A 22205-nucleotide genomic window follows, 5' to 3' on the forward strand; every position below is an offset into this window, starting at 1 on the left:
GTGGAGCTTCAAGTCAAACCCACACCTGGGCCCTCTGGCATGCTCGGACGTGGGAACCTTTTCCAACGAGCATACCCCGCTTCCCCGTCTTTATTAGTTAAAGAGGTTTTGTCTTTGGGCGGGGAAAGGATCTGGCTCTCACTCAATGCAAACCGACTGCTGGCCAGTGACACATGCGACCGGTAGGAAACCAATCTTGCATGTATTCTCCCAACCAACCTGAAGTCAGCCCAACCTTTTTTGTGGGGTTTCCACCACACCTTTTACCCCGTAAGCCGCCATTTTATGACTCGCACCAGCATCGCCAGTGGCTCATTGGATCAACATATCTGCGATTGAGTAATGGGATTGCTGAACAAAGAGGGAAGCCAAGGACCCCAAGGTTGTGTGCGTGCTTGACTTTCGCATCCTCTTTTTGGGGCTGGAGCCTAAGAATCACCTGTGAGGATGGTCTCCCGTTTCCACTGCATGCCATTGTCCGGAACTGGGCAGGCACTATTTTCCCCTGTCCAGCGGAACCGGTTCAGAGTTTCAACATGCATCTACTGCTTAGTTAATTAGGAAGCCTCGTCTACCCACAGTCCGAGAAATTCCGAGTGCGGGAATTTGCACAGCCTTATCCGGGAACGACTCAGGGGAAATTGAGGCAAATGTTCCAGGCATCCATTGAATCGTCTATCACGGTGAAAAGGAGAGATGGGTTTTCACGGAAACATTGGTTGAGAAGTCCACATCATGAGATGTAGGTATATTGACATATGCATCCTCGGATAAATCCAGAGGAGCTCATAGATCTGTCGGCCGTGCTTCGTCATTAATTTGAACCGCTGGCCCGCAGATCTTACTGAACCTGCGATGAACATCTGGGTTTCCATAAAAATCTCGCCTCCCAGAGGAGAAAATAGAATCGCAATCGAGGGGAATCACCATACATAGAAATGAACAAAAACGCTAGGCCTGCCTGCTTCGCCACGAATCGAATTCGGAACTCGAATTAAAGCCCAAAATTCACAACCGCAAGTCCTTGCTCTTGCATCACTTCCATCCAGTCCACATCCAAGCTTTGACCGGTATTCATAAATTGTTCGTTTTGTCGTTCGTAGACCGCCGCAAGAGCTCTTCTCGTTACGGCAGTATTCCGACCGATGCTAGCCTTTTCCATGTTTCGGATCAAATCTAATGCTTGCATCCTATGCGTTCCGTCTGTACTGGCAAAACCCGCTATGAAGCAAGGCATTACCAGATAACGACAATCGGATCGATCTTCGGCCAACGCTTTTCTCGTCATGTTCAAAATCTGGTTGGAAGCCACCGCAATTTCTGTGTTATAGTCAGGTGAGGTTTCGAGTCGCTGCCCTGGCCACATGGAAGTATGTGAGTATATAATGCATGATCGATATAGCGTCGCAGCATGCTCATAAAGCTGTTTTGAACGGTCGGGTAGGGCGTCCAAATCATGCGCTATCATGATTACTCCCGGCGCGGCCCATAATTGCCGCAAAGCCTCCTGGAGTTCGAAAACTTGACTCTGTCTGATCCTGGTGACCTGCTCTTTTTGCATTAGACCAGGGTTGTCGAAACCAGAATCGTGTCGAAATTCTTGCGCGAGCAATGCCAAACGAGCGGCAATTATTGTAACTTCATAGTCAAGTTGCAATATTGTGGGTAGAGTATCCACTTCGTCAGAGTAAACAACGCTCGAACCATCAACACCCAAAGGATACAAATGAAAGCTTGGAGGTGGTATCATGTCGTTATTCAGCATCGACCCGATGAATTCACCAGTTCCAGCTCCACTGAAAAGGGCGTCCAGATCGATGTTGCATATCCACCAGACAACATATGGAAATCGTTCACCGCCGAAAACTTCTCGTCGAAGGAGCGCAATTCGTAGAAGAGTGGATAGATGCTGTGACCACAAATTTGAGTGACCTGCTTCTGCTGCGGCGATCTGATCATTGTTAACATGCTCCTCGAGCTTCTCAAGTCTCTTTGAACACTCACCTCGTAAACCAGCAAAAGAAAATGAGTGAGAAATGCGCCATCTGATGACAGATCCTCAGGACTTCTCAAACTGTTCTGTAAAGCAGGCAGGGCCTGCTGATAGTGTTGTAATGCAGCAAGCCTTTCGTTCTCGTTTTGAGAGGATAAACTGAGTGCTGCAACTGCCATCATGGCGTGGTACAGCTAGGGTCGGTTAATCAGGTACCCAAAATCAACATGGGTATACTTACTGGAGCAAAAACATTTGCTGCAGCTTCCAAAACATTAACGCTAGATCTTGCCATCCCATCTCTTTGGTCTGGTTCTGCAGGCACAAGTTGTTTCCAGACAACATGACGAATTTGGTGTAGGTACCTGGCGTCCTGGGTTGGATCTCTCGCGTCAATTACTTCTGGTTCTTCCATCAGTATTGCTTCCTCGGGATCCTCATCTTTGATGATAGTATGCTTTGCGGTTGGTGAAAGTGGTGATCGGGGGTTGTTTGAGCTGAACGTTCCACGGCGGGAAATATCCTCAAACCGTGGCAGTACTACTACATTCGGATCCTCACGAGGTTGTTTCGCATCTGCACTTGAATCACGACCTAGACTGCTGGTAAGTGATGTAGCCACTGAACCCCGTCGTAGAGGCGACAAGAATTCTTTTCTGGACTCGACGTCGTCGTTATATTCGGGTAGATGCTGAAAGCTGTCCTGGTTCACCACCACATTGTAAGTACCTGGACTTGAACGTTCGGCCTTTCGTTCACGTTCCTCGTCGGTGGTTAAGGACGCAAAAGGTGGAAGGTCGTCGGCAGCAGCAGCGGACCCTGTGCTCGCCTCGGTCATGGAAGGAGAAGTTGCTGAATATGGAGTCAGCATGGACAATGCAAGATAGCATGACTTGTACTGACAATCCCAGACCGAACTCGTGACAATAGTAACATCTTGCATCCGCTCGAGTACCCTTGGAGTGTCATCGCGAAATGCCAGGCGAGGGCTATAATCGCAATGATGGCCAAGACGAGTACACTGTCCGCAAATTGGTCTTCCTTCATCGCACTTTACTTTTCGAGTGCGACAAGTCCAACACCCAGTTCTCGATCGTGGGGGGAGGCGGGCCCTGGGAGGCACAGCAGGGCCGATGGAGCCCAAGTGACCGCTACGGCTGGAGCTAGCCGAGGAGGAATGGTCATCCTTGGGCGCAATAATAGGTAGTCGGAGTGGTTGTTTCCTCGAGGAATCCCCTCGTCTTTCGTCTTGCATCACCAGAGTGGTTATGAATGTCATGAGGAGATCTCACTAAATGCAGGGCGGGACAGCGTGGATATGGCTTGACTGCAGCCGGCGACTACCGTGCATTAGTCGCGAGAGACTCAGGTTCACAAATCCATATGGGTGGCGCAATGGCTTTCTGGGAGAACCAAGTGAGGGAGGAAATCGGTTAATGTGATTTTTCGCGCTCGGTAAAATTGAAGGCTGGTGTCTTCAGGTTCGAACGCTTTCACAGATAGGGATTGAATGGAATGGTACGAGCAAGGACACTCGGCGATTCCAACCTTATGGGACGTCTAGAAAAAGAAAATGACAGGACGAAGAGAAATTTGAATGAAGTGGATAGAGCATAAGAAAGGGAAAGTACAGATTCTAATGGAGTGGTCTGCAAGACAACGAAATCGCTTGAGGCAAAGGCCCAGTGAGAAGCCATCTAGTTTACGATGTCATCGCGCAAGCCCGTCAGAAGGACGGGGGCATTGATTGGGCTCCTAGCAAAAGCCTCTCAAAGCTTCCGGAGTCAAGAAGCAAGTCCATCTGCACCTAGCAAGCAGCATGCATCAAGCGTGAAAAGCTTCCGGCTATTGCAGACAAACGAAATACAATGCGAAAGACGTCAGGCTAGGGGAGGAGTGGAGGAGACCGAGTGGATGAATGGGAAGACCTGTTCATGGGAAAAGTGGATATCCACAGCTCGATGGCGAGGAGTTGGATGGGGACTCGATCTCGAAATTAGGAGGTCTATCCACGGATCGGATGAACAATAATCCCTCGATGGGTCTAGATTGACCGAACAAACGGCCGTCGGCGTCTGGTTGGATCGTGCTCCACCTCACCCCTGCAAACCATCAACCCTCCGCCCGAACATCCTGGTCTATTCATGGCGCACTAACGGACTGGTGGGAAGTCTCTCTTGACAAGGCGGCTCTTGTTCTTCGTCTTGCGCAACTTGAACCGGATTGATGAATTCCCGAATTGGTCAAGGATGACTCGGAATTACACCCAGTTGATTCCAGTCCGCTCTAGCTTCGTCGCCATTCTGTAATTGCTCTCAAATATCGTCTGTCAAAACTGGGGGTCGGCACAACTGCGGTCACTCCAGGGATTCAAGCATCTGCGGAAAACCGCGCTCGCTTGCTCCAGCCGAATGTTTTCTGTATTGGTCGGCTTGGCCTGACCGCCGACAGACCTGGCATGGGAAAAGACGTCCATCTTGGGCGACCAAAACGCACAATTAAAAATTTAAGCCTTGTGTGGAACCGAGCTGAAAAAGAATATGCTTTAGACTTTGTGGGGATTCAAAAAGAAGCACGAGCCTCGTCAATGAATCGTCATCTCCAGGGCAGACCTCACACTACGAAACCCTGACCCACATCGTCTGCAGCCATCGTTCGTGCCACCCAAAGACAATAGTGAATAGATCACCATAGGGGAAGAGGGTCCTTAAACTGTGCACCTCAGGCATGTGTTCGCGCCAAACATCTGGGTCCGCCTCGTAAAGACATGCAGCGTGCTGCATGGCATGGGTGGGAATTCTGAATTGGGAACCCTGCAACTACCCAAGGCAAGCTAGGTCAGAGCACAAGACATCCTTGGAATGCAGCCTTACCACGCGCCGTTAGTTCTCCATTTCTCAAGATCCCTCCAAGTGCATGTGGTTGAAAGATCCCTAGCAATGCGAATGCCAAGAAAGAATCTCTGAATCTGAATCAAAAGCCAACCCCTCACCGCCGGAACAGCGACTCCGGGCGATGATCCCAGATACCGGATCCCAGGCCACGAGTAATCGTCCTGGAAAGACACCACTCCATCAGGCGGTATACGCGAATCGACTAGTTAATGCGTCGGCGGCCGCTCATTAACCAAGCGAGCACGCTCAATCGTTTCACGTAATGATCGAGACCGCTCGACCTGTAGCCAGCCGTCGAGGATCGCCGCTAGTGCTGCGGAAGATTGCAAGCCGTGCTCAGCCAATTCCACAGCCAAATCCGCACGTGTTTTTCGGACTCGCTCGGGTTGCTCTTGGCGGGCAGGGTCGACTTCGAGAACGGCCAGTGCCAGTGGCTCAAATGCCTCAAAAGGCCCAATCCGCCCTTTCCGCCCTTCCTTCGCTTCCACCATTTTCTGGCCTTCCGGGTCTTCGCTTGTCTCCGAAATCTCCCCCACTTTCCTCCCTGCCTCTGTTTTCGAGGCTGGTGCTGCTACGGGTTTCTTCGTGGCTGAGGTATTTTCGGGGTTTCCCTCCTTACCCTGATCGTAGCCTTTGGTTGCATCTCCAAGTTCGACTGTACCGTCCCGTTTTGATTCTGTTGGCCATGCCTGCATCATGTTTTTCGCACCTTCGTATAGCGCGATCTCAATCTCACTGGCCTGAAGTGCGTGGGCCTTGCGAACGATGTGCATGGATGGGTCCAGAACTTCTGGGTCTGCATGCGTTCTCAGCAGTTTGAATAAGCATGAAACAATGGCGCTTGTCGTGGCTTCAACTACCGACCTAAGATCCTTCTGTTAGCGGTAGGTGCAAGCAATAAAGTGGATATGTTGTCTCACCGATTGTCCAAGGCTTTGCCACTTGCACTGTCGATATCCATTGCATCCTGGTCCGTAAGTTCGTTCAAGACATCGCCCAGATGGGGTATGAGGTCTGCATTCAGGTTCATATCTTCACGTGCCAATGCAAAGTCGCCAAGGGCAGCAATAGCGTGTGGTCTATATTCTGCATTAGTTCTTTTTGCCTCCCGGATTGCAATCTTTTTCATCTGTTGGCTGATTTTAACATCAGGCCACAGGGTTTGGGCTTGTCGAACGAATTTCGGATACACTTTGACCACTTCTTCTTTACCTTCCCATGTCTTCCCATCGAGTGCCTCTTGGATGAGGCCCCACAAAAGCGATGCATCGTTGTTAGTGTATCTGTCTGTAACCTCCATCGACGCAATCAACTCGGAGACCGCGAAACAGCATGCGTGCTTGATAGGCCAGAGTGGTGATTTGATATGAGCTGAAATGAGCTCCACAATTTCTTTCAAGTAGAGGTTGATGGCGCGCGATCCGCCAATGTTTTCTTGCCAGGGAACATCAAATCGGTCCCTGACCTCCTTCTCGGTATCACGTCGCCCAATGAAGGCGAAGGGTAGGAATGACGAGGCTGAGTTCATGAAAATGTCATTGGCCGCTTTGGAGATGGCCTGGACAATCTCCCCAGCCACGGAGCGATGCATCAACTCCTGGGATTCAAAGTATAGTTTCTGGGCATACTTGCTCGTCGCTTGAACTTCCTTGTTTGAAGCTAGACGCATCAAATACCCTAAAGACGTGCTAAAAGCTATACTGATAGTAGCATTGCGATCCAGTATGTGCTTTCGGGTAAGTTGGACGAATCTGTCCGCGTAAGGTCGGAAGGCTGCCTGATGGCGCACCACAAGGGTTGTCATGACTCGGCTCAGGCCGACTTTTGATGGCAGTCCAATGGCGGCACGGTAGGCATTGGCCAGCCGCTGCATTGCGTCGTCCATAGTCGGATTCACACCCTTGGCGGTGGAACTTGAGACGACTCCCTGCATTGCATCTGCGCCTTCCCCGGACTCGCCAATCTGCAACGTTATGCTCTCCAGGCACCGTTCAATAGCTTCCGTAACAGGCGACGCATTGATACTCGATACCCTCATCTTGTCTAGCTTCTCTGCGGTTAACCCGTATTTGTCTGCGTTCAAATGTAGGTAGTTGATGCTCTCGTGTTCCAAGGAGCTGAGCGACACGACAAGGGTCTCGAGCACGCTAGGGGCAAAAGGCTGGAGGGCCTTACTTGGACTCTTCTTCACGACCTCCAGGAGGGTTACAATGGCATATTGTTGAACGTCCTGGCCGGCTCCTCCTTCCATCTGTTGAATGAGAAATGGCATGGCATGGTTGAGCATGGTTGTTGAACGCTTCGTGTTCCCATCTCCAATCTCCAGATTACGGATCAACATGCTGGTCAGCGTCCTACATAGCTTCATCGCGGCCAGCCGGACGGTCTCCTTGACATCATCCAAGACCTTGAATGAGACTTTCCAGATCTCATCGAGATATTTCTCAAACAGATCAAGGTCTCGACCTTGGACCAGGTCCGAGATTGCTGCACAACTGGCTTCACGAGCTCGCCATTCTTTGCCTGATAGCACACTCTTCAGGAGATCGTCCATGATTATGTCAAAGTTGTCGTTGATAACCGAATTAGGATCCTTGACTAGCGCCTTCCAAATCTCATTCATGGATCGTTGAACATTGGGGTTGGGATCGAATCGGTACCTGAATAGCTTCGGGTAGAACTTCTTGTTCTCTGAGAGATAACTTGAATCTGCAAGCACGCTTCCAAGGCCAAATTTTCCAAAAGCGGCTCGGCTATTCCAGATGGCATTGTTTGATGCCAGGTTCATGAATTTGTAAACCAGACTTGGATCACCCATCTCGGTCGCGAGACTCACGATGTCTTTGTATGTTGTTACCGACTGACCATTCTCCGTGGGTAAAGCTCCCGCATCAAAGAGCTGAGTATCTTCGTCCACTGTTCCAGACATTTTCGGCTTGCCACCAGTAAAGCTTTGCACCAAATCGCGTACAAGATCATCACGGAGCTGTTTGTCACCGCGTTCGTACACAATACTCAGCCCTCTGGAGCCAGTTTCTTGCACGATTTCATCGCGATCGTTCAGAAGACGACCAAATGCAGCTTGGGACTCGCGAAGTCGAGATTTGATGGGTTCGGCGTCGCCGCAATATTGTATCAGGCATAGTAGCCATATCGCAGCAGCCTTTTTCTGCGACGGTTTACTGGTCTTGCACTCCCCGATTACCCTCTCGATGATCGCAGTCATCAAGGTGTCTTTGAGACCCCAATTAGGGAGGTCGGCATCCACGTCAAACTCAGTCATCGTTGAACTTGAGTGAAATCCAGCGCACGCTACCGCTAGAGATTCACCTAGCGCAAAATGAAACTCTGCTCGTTTGACTTCGTGTAGAGCAAAAACTCGATCAAGCGTGGTGCTCAGGTCGGAGATGTCTTGAGTATCAGCCATGGATCCAAGCACAGGCCCGACAGCACTTGCTGCGGCTTCGCTCTCCTTTTTCGAGTCTGATATCAACTGGTTGAAGATGTCGTCTGTGGGTGTCTGCTGATTGAGACTTGGTGAGCACAAGGCGATTTGGCGCAGACATCGGTACGCCGTGTCCTTCAGTGCTTTATCGTGTGAAGTCTTGATTACTTCTAATATGAGCTTAGATGTATCTTGGATTGGTGAGTCTGATGAGACCGGCAGGGCTCTGAGAGATCGTCTTGTGAGACAAAAGATTGCTCGAAGCAGATGACCTCGAACTTTGTGAACATCTTCTCCGACGGCGGATTCCCAGTTGGCACATTTGTCGAGTTCATCCTTTGCTAGCTGGTCTGCATCATCGTTCGCGGAGGCCAAGATGCCAAAGACACGAGCAGCTCTGGCTTGCAGGGCCGGGTTGGCGGCAACAATTGAGGTACTCTCAAGACCTTTAGGTTGAATTAAGGGTAGGAGACTATTGGAAGCCGAGGACAAAAAATCAAGACAGAAGTCCACACAATCGCCCGAACCCTTGGACATACCAGTGAAGGCTGCATTGAGGAGGACGACTTGCAACTGCAGGTTCAGGGCTCGCAAATATGTTTTGATCTGTGCTCGAGCCTGTTGATCATTGTTGACCAGTGCATTAATCGCTTGCTTCCAATCAGCAGATTCTTCGGGGGCAAGTTTCGTGTCTTTGAGCGCATCACACACAAATACATTATAGCAGAAGGTGACAGCAGAAGCAAGCACAGCAGGTTCCTCGTAGTACTTGAAATGTTCTGAGTTGACGCCTTCCTTTGGCACGAAGAAACGAGTGACTAGTTCGTTGAGACTTGGTAGAGCCAACTTCTTGTCATGCGACAGGCCACTGGCCAGGCGAAGATTTGAAGTGTGCCAGTATGGGTCGAGTCCTCTTAGACCTTCCTCGGCAATTTCTCTTCGATCTGACGGCGCTAATGCAAGGATGTTGATGAATCGTGCATCCACGTCGTCGAATGGAAGGACCTTGTTGACGAAGCGTACTGCTGGGTACTTTGTGCTGTTAACAGTAGGCAGAAAATACACTGGATCTTCCTGTCCAGGCGTAGTCAACACATTCCACAGCAGAAGATCCTTAAGCTTTCGCATAGGCGCCTCCTCAAGATTCGATATTGTGTTCATTATCCGTCCGAGGGCCTCTTCGACGCTACCTCTAATGTCTCTGGTTGTATCGCACCGCAGGCTGGTGAAGAGCCAAGTGATGAGATCTATCGTGCGATTGTTGATATCCGTAGTCGGTGTGATATCTTTCACAGCTGCCAGGAGTCCTATACTCTCGTAGGCTTTGGCACGTAGTTCGACCTCGGCCACAGATCGATCATTCATGACTGGCCATCCTTGTATCTCCACATACTCCTTCAGAAGATCCTGGACGCGATGACTGATCTGCCCCAGGGTCTTGCCAACTCGTACCGTCCATGTGAGGTAAGAGAATAGCGCCGTACGCAGTTTGGCGGCTTCGAGGCCCGCATTTGGACTGTTCAGCTGACTTTCAACCATAGTCATGATCTCTGTAGTGCGGCTGGTTGAGGCTTGGCTCCTGGACAGTAGATTGAGGATCTTCGTTTGAAGCTTGGGCTTTGATTTCTTGTACAAGGCGAAAAGCGCGTCAACATTGGTTTCAGCCTCGAGGTCAAAATTTGATTGTTTGAAGATGGTATCACTCATACTTGTAGCCGAGGCGTTCGCATCCACAGCCATAATGACTGCAGGGATGAGACGTTGTTGATCTGTGAAGACTGCACTAAAGATGAACCTTGCCAATGGGAGGATGACCTCAGAGCGACGTCTGAAGTTCTTTTCGAAGATTGGCTTGACATCTTCATCATAGGCTTGACTAGTGTCTTTGGGGTCAAACAGCAGAAAGTCGCAGATCCTGCCAGCTAGAAGCTCGACTTGTACAGTATCCAACGAGAATTTGTCCCTCAAAGCGAGATCTGCTGGACTTTCACGTTCAGGCAACTTCCACTGTCGCAAAACTTCGAGTACGAAGTCAAAGGCTATTGCCCACAATTTTCGATCCGTGTTGTCATACCCTTGGGCCTTGGGAATGGCGAATTGAAGGAATTCGGGCAGACTAGCGATGGCTTCGGCAGTCTCCAGTCGCGGTAGACCTTGTTCGATGAATATGAGACAGAACCTCCGTACGAATGCATTGTCGGCTCCACGAAACGTCTTGACCAACCCCTCTATCGGGAGCTTGATGCTTTGACCGATTTTGACGCGTTGATTGACATATTGGGCAACCTTGATGGTAAGATTTCTGTTTCTTTCCGTGGGTGAAGCTAGTTTGAGTAAGAGCGCTGGGAGAAACTTGAGAAGAATGGCTTCGAGCTTTTCGTCAGAAGGCGCCGAGGCGATTCGTAGTTCGAGTTGTGATATCAGATTGTACTCTCTCTCCGCGTCATTCGGGACAGCTGCTTTTGGTACCGCAGACGCCATGATTGAGAACGGGACAATTTCTTAGATGTTTGCAGATCTCATTCTCGAACGTGAGTGCTTGCTAGTCAGATGGTTGGTGTGCTTTGTCAAAATGCTTGGACGAACACTAGGCTCAGTAACGAAAATAAATATTCGGGCAGAAATGTTGGTAGGGTGGTGAGCCAGACAGCTCTTTGTGCTATAGCAGTGACAAGTAGCTCCAACGCTATGCAAGGTCTAGGATAATATCTATGTGACTTGAGGAGGCAACATATGGTGGTCGTCATCAATCCGATGGCCTCAAGAGTTCTAGGACTATCTTTCGTCGCCACGTCCTCTAGCGGCAGCCTTACAAAGCGGCGAGACTGCCAAGCTTTAAAATTATTGGCTCACGCATCTCGAAGGCTGACAAGGCTGAGTTTTGAAGGCTATCCCATGAGTCGTCAGGTGGTGACGTTTTGTCTTGGCACCACCCCAACTAAATTGCGATCGATGTATTTTATAGTATATCAAGTAATTCAAATGCATGCCACTACCTAATTACTATAGATCATTACATGAAACTTCTCATGGCAGTTATTCCGTCTACATAGATGCACCTGACACAGTTCGCAGCCAAATTGAGTGCGTTTTGATGATTTCCGAGCCCTTTTTCGTACGGCATTCCCATCGACGACACCAAGTGGTTTACTGGTTTTACCACGTGTAACAGCAACACCACTCTCGCAATTATCGCCATTTGGACCTCTCCAGGCGCAAAAGCCTCGGTTTGGCATTACCGTAGAGGTGTGATTTAGGTGGTAGCGAGTCTTTGCGGGTGTAGGCGGAGGAGACGGTTTTGGCTCCTGTAACGCAAATATCTGTGAAATGAGCTCCTCACGAAAGGCCCTATGGGAATCGCGTGCTATCAGTGCATCAGGAGGATGGTAGGACCGCCAGATTAGGTAGGAATTTGTTAGGCAAGTGTCCAAGAGTTAATAAGCGAGTGGTCTCCAAGTCCTCCTTTCCCCTTGTCGCTGGACCGTAAAACTAGCACGCAATTGATCGGCCACATCGATGAGGTTATGATTCCTGTTATACCAGTCAATTGCGCGTAGGATTGGCAACTCTTTAGTAGGTTCATTGCCAAAAACGCCGCGCGCAACGATGTTGTTGTACGGCCTCTTGCGGCGCTTAACGATATAGTCCTCAGGGACTTCCTGGATAGTGAGAGCCGTCGAAATGCCTATTACTGCGGCGTTATCCTACCATAGGAAACATAAAGCAAGTCCGATAACCTCTGTGGCGCAAGATCCGTAAGAAAATTAAGTGTCAGAGAGCTTTGCGTCAATAAATCGTTGAGGGAAATCCTTATGATTTTTGCGTGTTGTGCCCATTACTCCTACACCAATAACCAAAAGCGTATGCGCCAGTACCAGTATTAGGAATAAATTATTAAGGAATACTAGGCGTTTTACACCTATTTCATTAGTTTGTAGTTCCTAACAAAGGTCCTAAACCACGAGATATGTCGCCGCAAGTATAACTAGCACCATTGGCACTAGTTAATACACCACTCTTAACCCTTTGCCAATGCCTTCCGGTCCCGTAATGCGTGAGTGCCATCGCTAGGAGTATACGTAACCCTGCTATAATGCAAGGACCCAAACCTTATAGCCTTTAGGCGTGGGCTTTGATGGAAGATTCACCGAGTCTTTAGTGCGTCCAGCATAACTAGCTATTGCCTTGTCAATAGCGATCCAAGTTGACGCTTTAACCGCATTTTGGTAGTTGCGACGAATTGAACTAGCGATTGGTTCAACGCGATTAAAAGGGGCCTCATTTTGGTGGCGTGGTTGAGAGTTAAAGGTCAGGAATCGATGAATTTGATCCCATCGAGTTTCCTTCATTATTTGATTAATTTGATGTGTATTTCCAAGCTCTAAGCGCTCCTAGTATGCCTTTCGGTTTAATTCAGTGTGATTTGCCATATAAAAGAGCCCTCCGAGCCAGTGGAGGAGCTCAATAGGTTGAAGTGTTGTCCAAGGTCGAGAAGTTTCATTAGATTTTGCGGCGGACCTCGACTTTTCCGCATCGACATTGGTCGCCGCGCACACCACTGAAAGAGTCTCAAACCCACCAAAAAAGTACATAAATAGACTCAGTGAATCTCGAGCTTCAATTAGCACTTTATACGACTCATTATCGACGCGAATTGGTGGAGTAAATAACGCGTAAGGTTCATTGGCCAATTCATAAATTACTGGTGAAGCATGTGGGCTTGCGGCACGAGTTTCGAGCACTTGGACATCGTTTTTTTTGCTTTTTTTTGCAGTAGCAGATAAAGGAAGAGTTTCTCGTTCTTCCCAGGGTATTTTTTTGATAGGAATCCTACCAAAACGCGTTGGTTGGGTCATCTTTAAATGCTTTGTTTACCTCGAAGTATAAAACGCGTTTTAGGTTGGGGTGGTGCCAAGACAAAACGTCACTACCTGACGACTCATGGGATAAGAATTACCTGTGGCATGAAGTTTACGGTGGCACACTTGGGGCACGTTGTCGAAATGAGGGCATAAGAAAGTCGGACTTCTCTAGCAAATGGCAAGCTGAAGGAACGATTCACATCAAGGGTCGAGTTGAGATAAGTCACGAGCAGCCAAAAATTCACCACGAAGATTGTGATGGTATCCAACCATCGAGTATCACTTGAGCAGCAATGTGATCGGATAGTTGCAGTGCAGCGTCCTTGGAGGCCTTAAATTTCGTGAAGTTCGATGCATGGGACAATAGGTTGCGAGATCCATAACAGGTGCCTGAAATGTGTGTAATCAGAACTTCCAAGATTGATCAGAGAAGATTGTCTGTGACTATTTCTCGAAGTTGCAATTCGAATAGAATCGTAAACATCGATTTGGATTTTGAAACTCTTTGTATCAATGGCCGCCGGTTCGACCAGTTCCAGAATCGCACCTGCGCCGAATCTGCAGTCTGCACATGTGGCAGAATCTAGTCGCACCTGCATATGCAGTGTGCAACAGGAGTATCTCTCATTTTTCTGTTCACCTTCCTTGTTGATTGTTGAGTTTGCAAGCGCTCAATCGCGAGCCGAGTTCACCCAGAAAATAAACGACACAATTCCCGCATCCACTTTATCTCAATCTTCTGGCTTCTCTTTCGGACTCGAGTAAGCAGAGAATATCGTCAACTTTCACTGTAAAATTTGAGAATATCCATTAGCCAATGTCCTTCCATCATGTGCTGCATATTTCATCTGGAATACTGTCTCATACCTGGGCCCTTGACGTTTCGGATAATGCTTCGGCTCGTGTCGTCCATGAATTCGACTCTAACTTGTGTGACACCACCTCGAGAACCTAGAAAGTTTCCGTGTCAACCTCCATCCAGATGTCTGTCTAACATCGTTGTGGGTGCAATTTACCTGTTCGGCCGAGGACTCGGGTGACCTTGACGAGCTTGACGGGAACCTTTCCAGCATCCATCTTGGCGGATTTGCTTGTGAAGAGGGATTATGAAGGGTTGATATCGGACGGAGGGGTTGCGAGAGTGTGTAAGTGGTTGAACGGCTTCAATGTTGCTGATCAAAGTCTGAGGCCGCAGTTTGAAGGTGTTGTGGGATTCTGAAAATGTTGCCGCGAATGCCAAGATTCACCCGGACTAATCCAAAAATGGACTAGTCGATATGCTTCTCCCAAGTGACTCAATAGTGAGTGATGGCAGCGAGGTGAGAACAGCTTCTTAGTGACTTACTGCAAGAGTGAGTTGTGCATTGATTATTTCATAGAGTGCTCTACTCACATCGCACCTTCAAGTTAATCCTATTTCACCACGGTTGTCCAGAGCTGAGTATCACCGTGCTACAGTCCTGCTGTTTGATTCGTTGACACCCATTTTCGTTTGCTGTGCCCTCACGAAAAAAATCTCCGAATATAAAAAGGCTGAGAACTCGACTGTCAGGGGAAACCCTACTACTCGGGACCATTTGAGAGAGATACTACATCCACCACAATGGATCTAGTAAACCACCTATCCGATCGGCTGCTATTTGCAGTTCCAAAGAAAGGACGACTGCAATCAGCAACGCTCGATCTTCTATCAGGATCCGACGTTCAGTTTCGCAGGGAAACGCGGTTAGATATTGCTCTGGTCAAGAACTTGCCACTGGCTCTTATCTTCCTACCGGCAGCAGATATACCCACGTTCGTTGGTGAAGGACGAGTCGACTTGGGAATTACAGGCAGAGATCAAGTTGCAGAGCACGATGCCCACCTGCCACTTGGAGAGCAATCTGGAGTTGTAGAAGTTATGGATCTAGGGTTTGGAGCATGCAAGCTACAGGTTCAGGTTCCTGAGAAGGGTCCACTTCAAGATGTCAAGGACCTAGTTGGCAAGAATATTGTCACTAGTTTCACAGGTCTCGCAGAGGACTATTTTTCTCGACTCGAAGGCAGAGGAAGTCGCAAGGAAAGTATCAGCGGAGCAGACAGCCCAATCCCCAAGTTGAATACCAAGATCAAGTTCGTTGGCGGAAGTGTCGAAGCAGCATGTGCACTGGGCGTTGCGGATGGGATTATTGATCTGGTAGAATCGGGCGAAACCATGAGAGCCGCCGGTTTAAAAGCAATCGATACCGTGGTGGAGAGCACCGCTGTACTGATCAAATCAAAATCAGTTTCCAACGACAAACTCGCCAATCTGATTGAAGCAAGAATACGGGGCGTCATCGCTGCACAAAGATACGTCCTCTGCCAGTACAATGTACCACGAGAGAAACTCTCAGGAGCAACAAAGATCACACCAGGAAGGAGAGCACCTACGATAACGGCGTTGGAGGAACCGGACTGGGTGGCCGTCAGTGCAATGGTGGAGAAAAAGAAGATCGCCACTGTCATGGATGATCTTACGGGCGTGGGTGCTACAGATATATTGGTGCTGGATATTGCAAACTCGAGGACGGGCTAGTTGCCTATCTTGAGGACTTGAAGATGTTTTACGGTGTGCTGAACGAGTCGCAAAAGCCATATGATACAGATGAGGATCGCATGCAAGGGGTTGTTGAGGAAGGGGGAGTTCTAAAAGGATCTGGACCGCGACTAAGATGCGGTGTGATAGATTGGATAAATCGTGCTTGTGTTTTTGCTTTCAGAGCTACAGAGGCCTGCCGAAAGTTTGAATCGTACATATTTAGTGGTAGCTGCAATCTAGAATATTGCTTATGCAGCAGTGATCCCTTCAGTCCTTGTTATACTGTTGGGGTCGAGATACGGAGCCTCGCCAATACCCACAGCTCTGTTCCCAAAGCGCTCTCCTAGCCCGTCGTAGTCAAAGGTTGCGGAGTGGAAAACACTTCTGTTGTCCCAGATAGCTGTTGAATTTACTCAGTGTTAGCGACATATTTCTGACACGACCCTCGGGAAAAGGTTCTGCATGGGGGAAAACAAAACCCACCGATATCATTCTTGTTCCTCCACTTGAATCGCACCTGCAAGTCATGATTCGCGATAATCGTATCGTGGAGCTTCTTCAGAATCTCCTCGCTCTCATCGGCATGCACCTCGTTGATATACTTCGGAAACGGGCCAATGGCGAAGATACTCTTCCAGCCGGTGACGGGATTCGTGCGCACAACAGGGTGCACAGCCGAGAGCTTCTGGCCGATATTCTGCGGCGAGCCGCGCTCATCAGTGTACAGGGTGGCGCGGCCGGCCTCGGCGGCCTTGATGAAGCCATCGCCTACAAACGTGGCGGTCAAGCCCTCGAGGAACGTCTGTATGGGCTTGCTGAAGCGCTCGTAGATCTCGTACCCGGACGCCCACAGCGTGTCGCCGCCGGTCTTGGGCAGCTCGACGAGCCGCAAGCTCGTGTAGTCGGCAGGGACGGGCTCGAACTGGATGTCGCTGTGCCACTGCGCCGCGTCGTAGCGCCGCTTGTCCTTCTGCTCGTTGATCGCGAACAGCTTCTTGCGCCCCACCGACGAAATGTTGCTGATTTGCGGGTCGTCGCCGAACTCGCCCGACCCGTTGAGCACCGGGTGGATGTGCAGTGTCGACGTCGACGGCTTGCCGGTGAGTTCGCCCAGGCGTTGGATGAATTGCTTTTGAAGCGTGTTGGTTAGGTTGTCCTGTGCGCGGAAGAAGACGACGCCGCGTTCACTGACTGATTCATGATTGTTGGTTGGTTTGTCGCCTGTGCTGGGAGAGGACTGGAGACTTACTTGTAATGGCTAGATCTCTCAGAAGAGTGTCTGCGTCGGCGGCATTTAGGAGGTCGTCAACGATGTTGGCGGTTGGAAATTCTCGACCGATGACAGGGGTGACATCTTCCGAGTCGAACTTGTCTAAAGAACCACTCTGCTTCAGCGGTTTTGGATAAGCAGACTGCTCCTTGGATTTGGAGCCTCCGTTGAGGATGGGGATGCTTTCAGCGATAGAGCCCATTTTGTGGTATCCACGATAGATCGTACTTCGAAATGGTGATTCTGTTCAACTCAAAAACTCATTCTTGACTTTTGACATGGGGTGGTATATGTATATGTGTATTGATCTCTGGACGTCAGCACTCCTCAAGCGTCGATTGCTCGACATTGGTCCAGATTGCCGGGTGATCACGCAATTACCCCGAGGAATGGCAAGATCGTCGTGTGTTATCACGACTTTTTTCGTTTTGCGTTATCTCAGTATTGGATAATACCATCGTGAAATATCGTCCTGCGTGAATGAACATGTGCTCACTCGTGAAAGAGATGGGTCAGAAGTATCCTGGGAGTCTTCGAATGATCTAGTGGAGTGTAAGAGGCGCGTGACCAGTAGTGCACTGAAGGCTTGAGAGACTGCAACATCTCGATAGCCTATGAGCACTGCGAACCCTCCTTTGGCGAAATGTACCAATAACACACTTACTGTAACTTGGCTGGGGATGGTTCAGATGCTGAACAGGTTAGTTCTCAGCCTGCGTAGGCAGGCTGCACCAGATCTGCAGTTCCTGTTCAGGCATCAACGCTGTGGTATCAAGCCGCTCGACATGCGTCGTTGGTGCCGAAACTCCGCTTCCAAGTCGCATCGCATCAAGAAGACGTGGTCATCATAGTCAAGAAGCAGCGTTCTTGAGATGGCCGTACAGCTTTGAATCACGATGGATAGCCCCGCGCGTGCGTCAAAGGGAGGCTGAGGCTGTCAGGTCAACTGTCGATATACATCTCAAGCATAATCGAAAAATAGCATTAGGGGACTCTAGTGAGAAAATCTCTATAGCTTGGCCACCAGATTTCCTCAACAAGCACAAACCAAAACATCGGTGCCTGATGCTAATCATCCCACCTAGATAATTAAAGCCTGTAGTTCGTATGACAGGCATCGGGATTGGAACAACAAACACGACGATTCGGGGCCAAGGGGCCTAACGCAGATCGCCAGAGAAGCCCCCGCGGCTGGTGGGTTAGCGATACGCACGGAAACGGGCGAAGCCACTTTTGCTTGCCCACAGCGTGCGCAGCACTGTTACAGAGTAGTGTTTACGAGCATTACGACCAATGCACAGGTCCCCCTAGTGGGTGGTGTCGGCTGGGCATGGTTGATTTACAGACCCGCTGGAACCCGAGAACCTCAGGTAAGGATGTGAGAGATTGATCTGATACAATTAATTATAAACTGTCCGATGCTCGATGGTGAGGAATGCACTCCTGATTTTCAGAACTATCCATTGCACTCACAACCCAAAACAACCTGCTTTGTCTTTATTCTTTCAGGAAGCATTTTAGAAAAGTCTTTTTGCGATACGAGCACGATCCGGGCAATCCATCTCATAATCCTTTCATTGTGACGTACTTGTCTGCTTAACTCAGCTTGGGTCTCCGCAATATCCGTGCTCCCACTGCACTTCCAACAACTTTGAACTTCAATCCTCCCACTACGAACTTTCGTCGTAATCGCAGACATTCGATTTCACCTCCGCGGCGAATGTCATCCAGACTGATGCCTGCCAACTCAAGCGCTCATTTCCTGTCCTCGATAAACATCATGCCGTCGAGTAAATCCCCGGCAGTCCACGAACCGCTTCCTCTAAGCGAACCGCTACTCAGCCGATTGGTTGTGGCTCCGATACTGTTTGTGTCCTTCCTGATATCCTTATTCCTGGTGGACCGGAAACACTATGGAAGCATTCTCGCCAATTCCAACACCAAGGACGGCTATTACCACTCACATCAGCGCAAAATGGCGAAGCGAGATATGGACGACGCATTCCAGATGAGACGCAAAGTCATTGCTTTCATGGTCATGCTCAGTGCCATGGCGCTGGCCATTGTGGCCTGGAGTTTTGAATCTCTATGGCGAGGCTGGAGAGCCAGGACTTGGTAAATGACTCAAATTCTCACTGGGCTCCATTCATACAATTTCATGAATGATGGTTGGGGGTTTTAGGTTGAATGATGATCATGATCACTTTTCGGGGGCATCTGTGAGCAAAACATTAGCAATTTGGTCAAATCTTTGAGCGCATATATATGATTGTTGAAATACAGGGGGATGTGGCAGGACTGATGTATCAACACAACATGTAACAAAGTAACAAAATATTGGTTTCGTTAACTCCAAAACTCACCTGGTAGTCTTTCGATTAGGTATTTCCCTCTAGCCACGCTCATGATAGGCACACCGGGGATTTTGCGAATGCGTCTCTTCAAGTCTCTATCGTTGGTTGCAACAATGTAAATCTTGTGGCGCATGATTCGGTCGACGATACAATCATCTGCATATGTTCCTTTGTGCCCACACTGTAGCCGTTCCCATCTCTCGTCTCTTGCTATGCGTAACGCAATTCTGTACTTTTGACCGAGCTTCTCCAACTCGGCCATGACACAATCTGTGATGATAGGAATACATTTGGCGTAGAGACAATCCATCATGGTCGGTAGCATTTCCAACTTCTTCTGGACCGTGTGGGAGAGGAAATTGGTGTCGACCAAGACTTGGTATGGAGGTACTAGAGCGGTGTTGTATTGGAAGAACAGAGCAGATGAGACTTGAGGCCTATAGGCGAGTCAGAACGTGTCGATCTCGACCCTGGTATGTTTTCTTGCTCACGCTTCTCGAATAACATCATCGTCCTTTTTCTTCTTTGGCTCTTCAGATTTGGCGGTTTCCTGATTCTTCTTGAGACGAGCATCACGCTGCCCGATAATCCGCTTGACTTGAGCGAACTTTTTCGTTTTTTTCTGTGTTCCCATCCTTGCGGATAGCAGTGCTGCTCGGAGTCAGTCGCTGAATGCCAGTAGGATCTGAAAGTAAAGCCAGGAAAATTAATTTGAAGCGGGGAAAATCACCTCCGAATCTACCATGTACACCAAGCTGGATGAGGACTAGCTCGGACCGATTCTACGTCGGATCACTGTTCTTCTCCACGCTGGTCTACACTCAATTCGTTTAGGCAGTAGAGAGTCCCCCCCCAGCCACAAATCCTTCCCTGGCATGCCCGGGAGAGTCACCAAAAACTCCCAGAGCCAAATATAACCGCACCCTGAACCACGGTTGGAAGGCCCCGAACCAGAAAACCACAGGCACCAAGCGAGTCAAAACTCGTCACCTTTTCTTCTCTAGCACCACCAATTTTGAACCCTGTTTCTCGACACCTGACTTTGTCCTCCCCCCTTCCAGTTCCATTCAAACCATCTCAACCAACCTATTTCCTGCATAACCACCTTGCAATCTTATCTTCAGTCATTCATTACACGGTACACGGCAACATACATAACATCCGCACACATAATCAACCCGCCACTATTTAACACACCTGTCTCATCATGGTCGCCGCAGCCGCAACCGATTCTGCGTTGCCAACTCTCCCTGGCGGTTACAATTATCCGCCTCCTACCGTTCCTCCTACAGCCGGTGCCCCTTACCTCGCGTCATCAGGACTACCAGAAAACTTTGTCTTTATTGTCGTGGGCGCCGCTCTGGGCTTCATAGCCCTATTGGTTATAGGATGGCAAATCCTAATGTCATGGTCAATTAACCGTCGCTTCAAACGCGATGCGAGTGCGACTGGAACTGGGAATGTTTCCTACACACCCCTACCAGATTTCAAGAAAAACCCGGCTGCGCAGTCCTCACACGATATGGCGGATCTAAGTAAACTCCCCAGGTCGTTTTCAAGCGTTCCCAGCCTATTCTTCTCGCCTACAGCAGAGGTCGCAAAACAAGCTCAACGCCCTCCAAGCAGTCAGCATCATCACCTGCCGGCAGGTCATTATAGAGATGCCTCGGATTCATATCGTCGTTAGATCTGGGAACGTGATCTTTTTCAATTCAAAACACTACCAAACTTGGACATGGTATCACATTTCAACCCTCTTAGTGCGGATGGGTTGGTGGATGGTAGAGGATGAGCACAATGCGGCGCGACTAGGCATGCTCGGCAAAGCAGAGAAACAAACCGGCTTCTGGCATTGTTATTGAAGGGGCAAGATTACCCTACTGTCAAGTGCCATATTCGACTCAAAATCACTACCATACGGGCAAAACTACACAATTAATAATGGGATCTGGATTTAGCGCGGCGTTGGCGTCGATTTATCAGCATCAAGAGGGCGAGAGGAAGAGTGATGAGAGGATTTCGCATCATGGATTAGGAAAATGAATGAATGGCGTTTCTCGTTTGCGGCATGACATTTGCATTTGATGTGCTGACCTTTTGGACATGGGAATCTGTGCAGCATGCGAATTTCAACTCGCCACGTCCACATCTACTGTTTTCCACCGCAAAATGGCATTGGCCGCACAACCAACCACATGTTTACCAACAGGTGTCCATGCAGTTGCTAGCCAAGCAGTATGTGCACCGATACTTTGGTTGTTATACAAAGCCGGAGGGGTGATGGCTGCCAGATACGCTTGGCTGACGTGCTCAAGGCCAAAATAGTTGGTCTTCATACCTGGTCGGGCCGTAGATGATGGTGTTTATAGCACGCAAAACGAAATGTCAATGTTTGCATATACTGACACGACGCACGCTCGCTGGTGTACCAGTACAGGCACTCCGCTGTCACTACTGCAAAAAACTGTCCGCTGCCACTCATACCTGCTTTCTGCCACTAGGAGCCATAGGTACCTACATAGGTACTAGTCATGATTTCTCAGTGGTTCAACGCAGCATTCTCTACAACCTACATACAAAATCCTCGTAGACGATGTGCAAAACCTGCCATACTCCTGAGGTAGACGGTGGCTGTGCCCGCCATCACACGCGGCATTCAAGTTCGGATCCACCAGCCAGCCGATGACATAATAGGTCCGAGTCTCAGGAGAGGACTACCATTCAGAAACATCCGCTCCACCGTATCGAATTCTTCTCGGTGCCTCGACTGCACAAGCTAGGAAAGACTCGAGCTTCGAGTCCGATTCTCCGGAACACCACAGACGAT

General features: G+C 49.2%; 6 protein-coding genes across 6 annotated transcripts; 2 read left to right on the forward strand and 4 right to left on the reverse strand.

The window, feature by feature from the left end:
• Nucleotides 1–994: 994 nt before the first annotated feature.
• LTR84_003418 (uncharacterized protein) lies at nt 995–2864 on the reverse strand (the record flags this gene model as incomplete). Its single annotated transcript, XM_064847006.1, has 3 exons — nt 995–1951; nt 2005–2187; nt 2235–2864. 3 exons carry the CDS (start codon nt 2862–2864, stop codon nt 995–997), a joined length of 1770 nt encoding a protein of 589 aa, XP_064705359.1.
• An 11056-nt stretch (nt 2865–13920) lies between these two features.
• On the reverse strand, nt 13921–14271 carry LTR84_003419 (uncharacterized protein; the record flags this gene model as incomplete). The annotated part of the gene is made up of 3 exons (XM_064847007.1): nt 13921–13982; nt 14062–14145; nt 14211–14271. The coding sequence occupies 3 exons, from the start codon at nt 14269–14271 to the stop codon at nt 13921–13923; spliced, it is 207 nt and encodes a 68-aa protein (XP_064705360.1).
• Nucleotides 14272–14797: 526 nt separating this feature from the next.
• On the forward strand, nt 14798–15751 carry HIS1 (ATP phosphoribosyltransferase (ATP-PRTase) (ATP-PRT); the record flags this gene model as incomplete). Its single annotated transcript, XM_064847008.1, has 1 exon — nt 14798–15751. One exon carries the CDS (start codon nt 14798–14800, stop codon nt 15749–15751), a length of 954 nt encoding a protein of 317 aa, XP_064705361.1.
• Nucleotides 15752–16002: 251 nt separating this feature from the next.
• On the reverse strand, nt 16003–17226 carry LTR84_003421 (uncharacterized protein; the record flags this gene model as incomplete). The annotated part of the gene is made up of 3 exons (XM_064847009.1): nt 16003–16154; nt 16238–16945; nt 17004–17226. 3 exons carry the CDS (start codon nt 17224–17226, stop codon nt 16003–16005), a joined length of 1083 nt encoding a protein of 360 aa, XP_064705362.1.
• A 1998-nt stretch (nt 17227–19224) lies between these two features.
• On the reverse strand, nt 19225–20012 carry FCF1 (rRNA-processing protein fcf1; the record flags this gene model as incomplete). The annotated part of the gene is made up of 3 exons (XM_064847010.1): nt 19225–19241; nt 19388–19815; nt 19870–20012. The coding sequence occupies 3 exons, from the start codon at nt 20010–20012 to the stop codon at nt 19225–19227; spliced, it is 588 nt and encodes a 195-aa protein (XP_064705363.1).
• Nucleotides 20013–20585: 573 nt separating this feature from the next.
• Nucleotides 20586–21065, forward strand: LTR84_003423 (uncharacterized protein; the record flags this gene model as incomplete). The annotated part of the gene is made up of 1 exon (XM_064847011.1): nt 20586–21065. One exon carries the CDS (start codon nt 20586–20588, stop codon nt 21063–21065), a length of 480 nt encoding a protein of 159 aa, XP_064705364.1.
• Nucleotides 21066–22205: the final 1140 nt, after the last annotated feature.

The sequence above is a fragment of the Exophiala bonariae genome (genome assembly GCF_035927105.1).
Source record: "Exophiala bonariae strain CCFEE 5792 chromosome Unknown scaffold_16, whole genome shotgun sequence".
Classification (NCBI taxonomy): domain Eukaryota; kingdom Fungi; phylum Ascomycota; class Eurotiomycetes; order Chaetothyriales; family Herpotrichiellaceae; genus Exophiala; species Exophiala bonariae.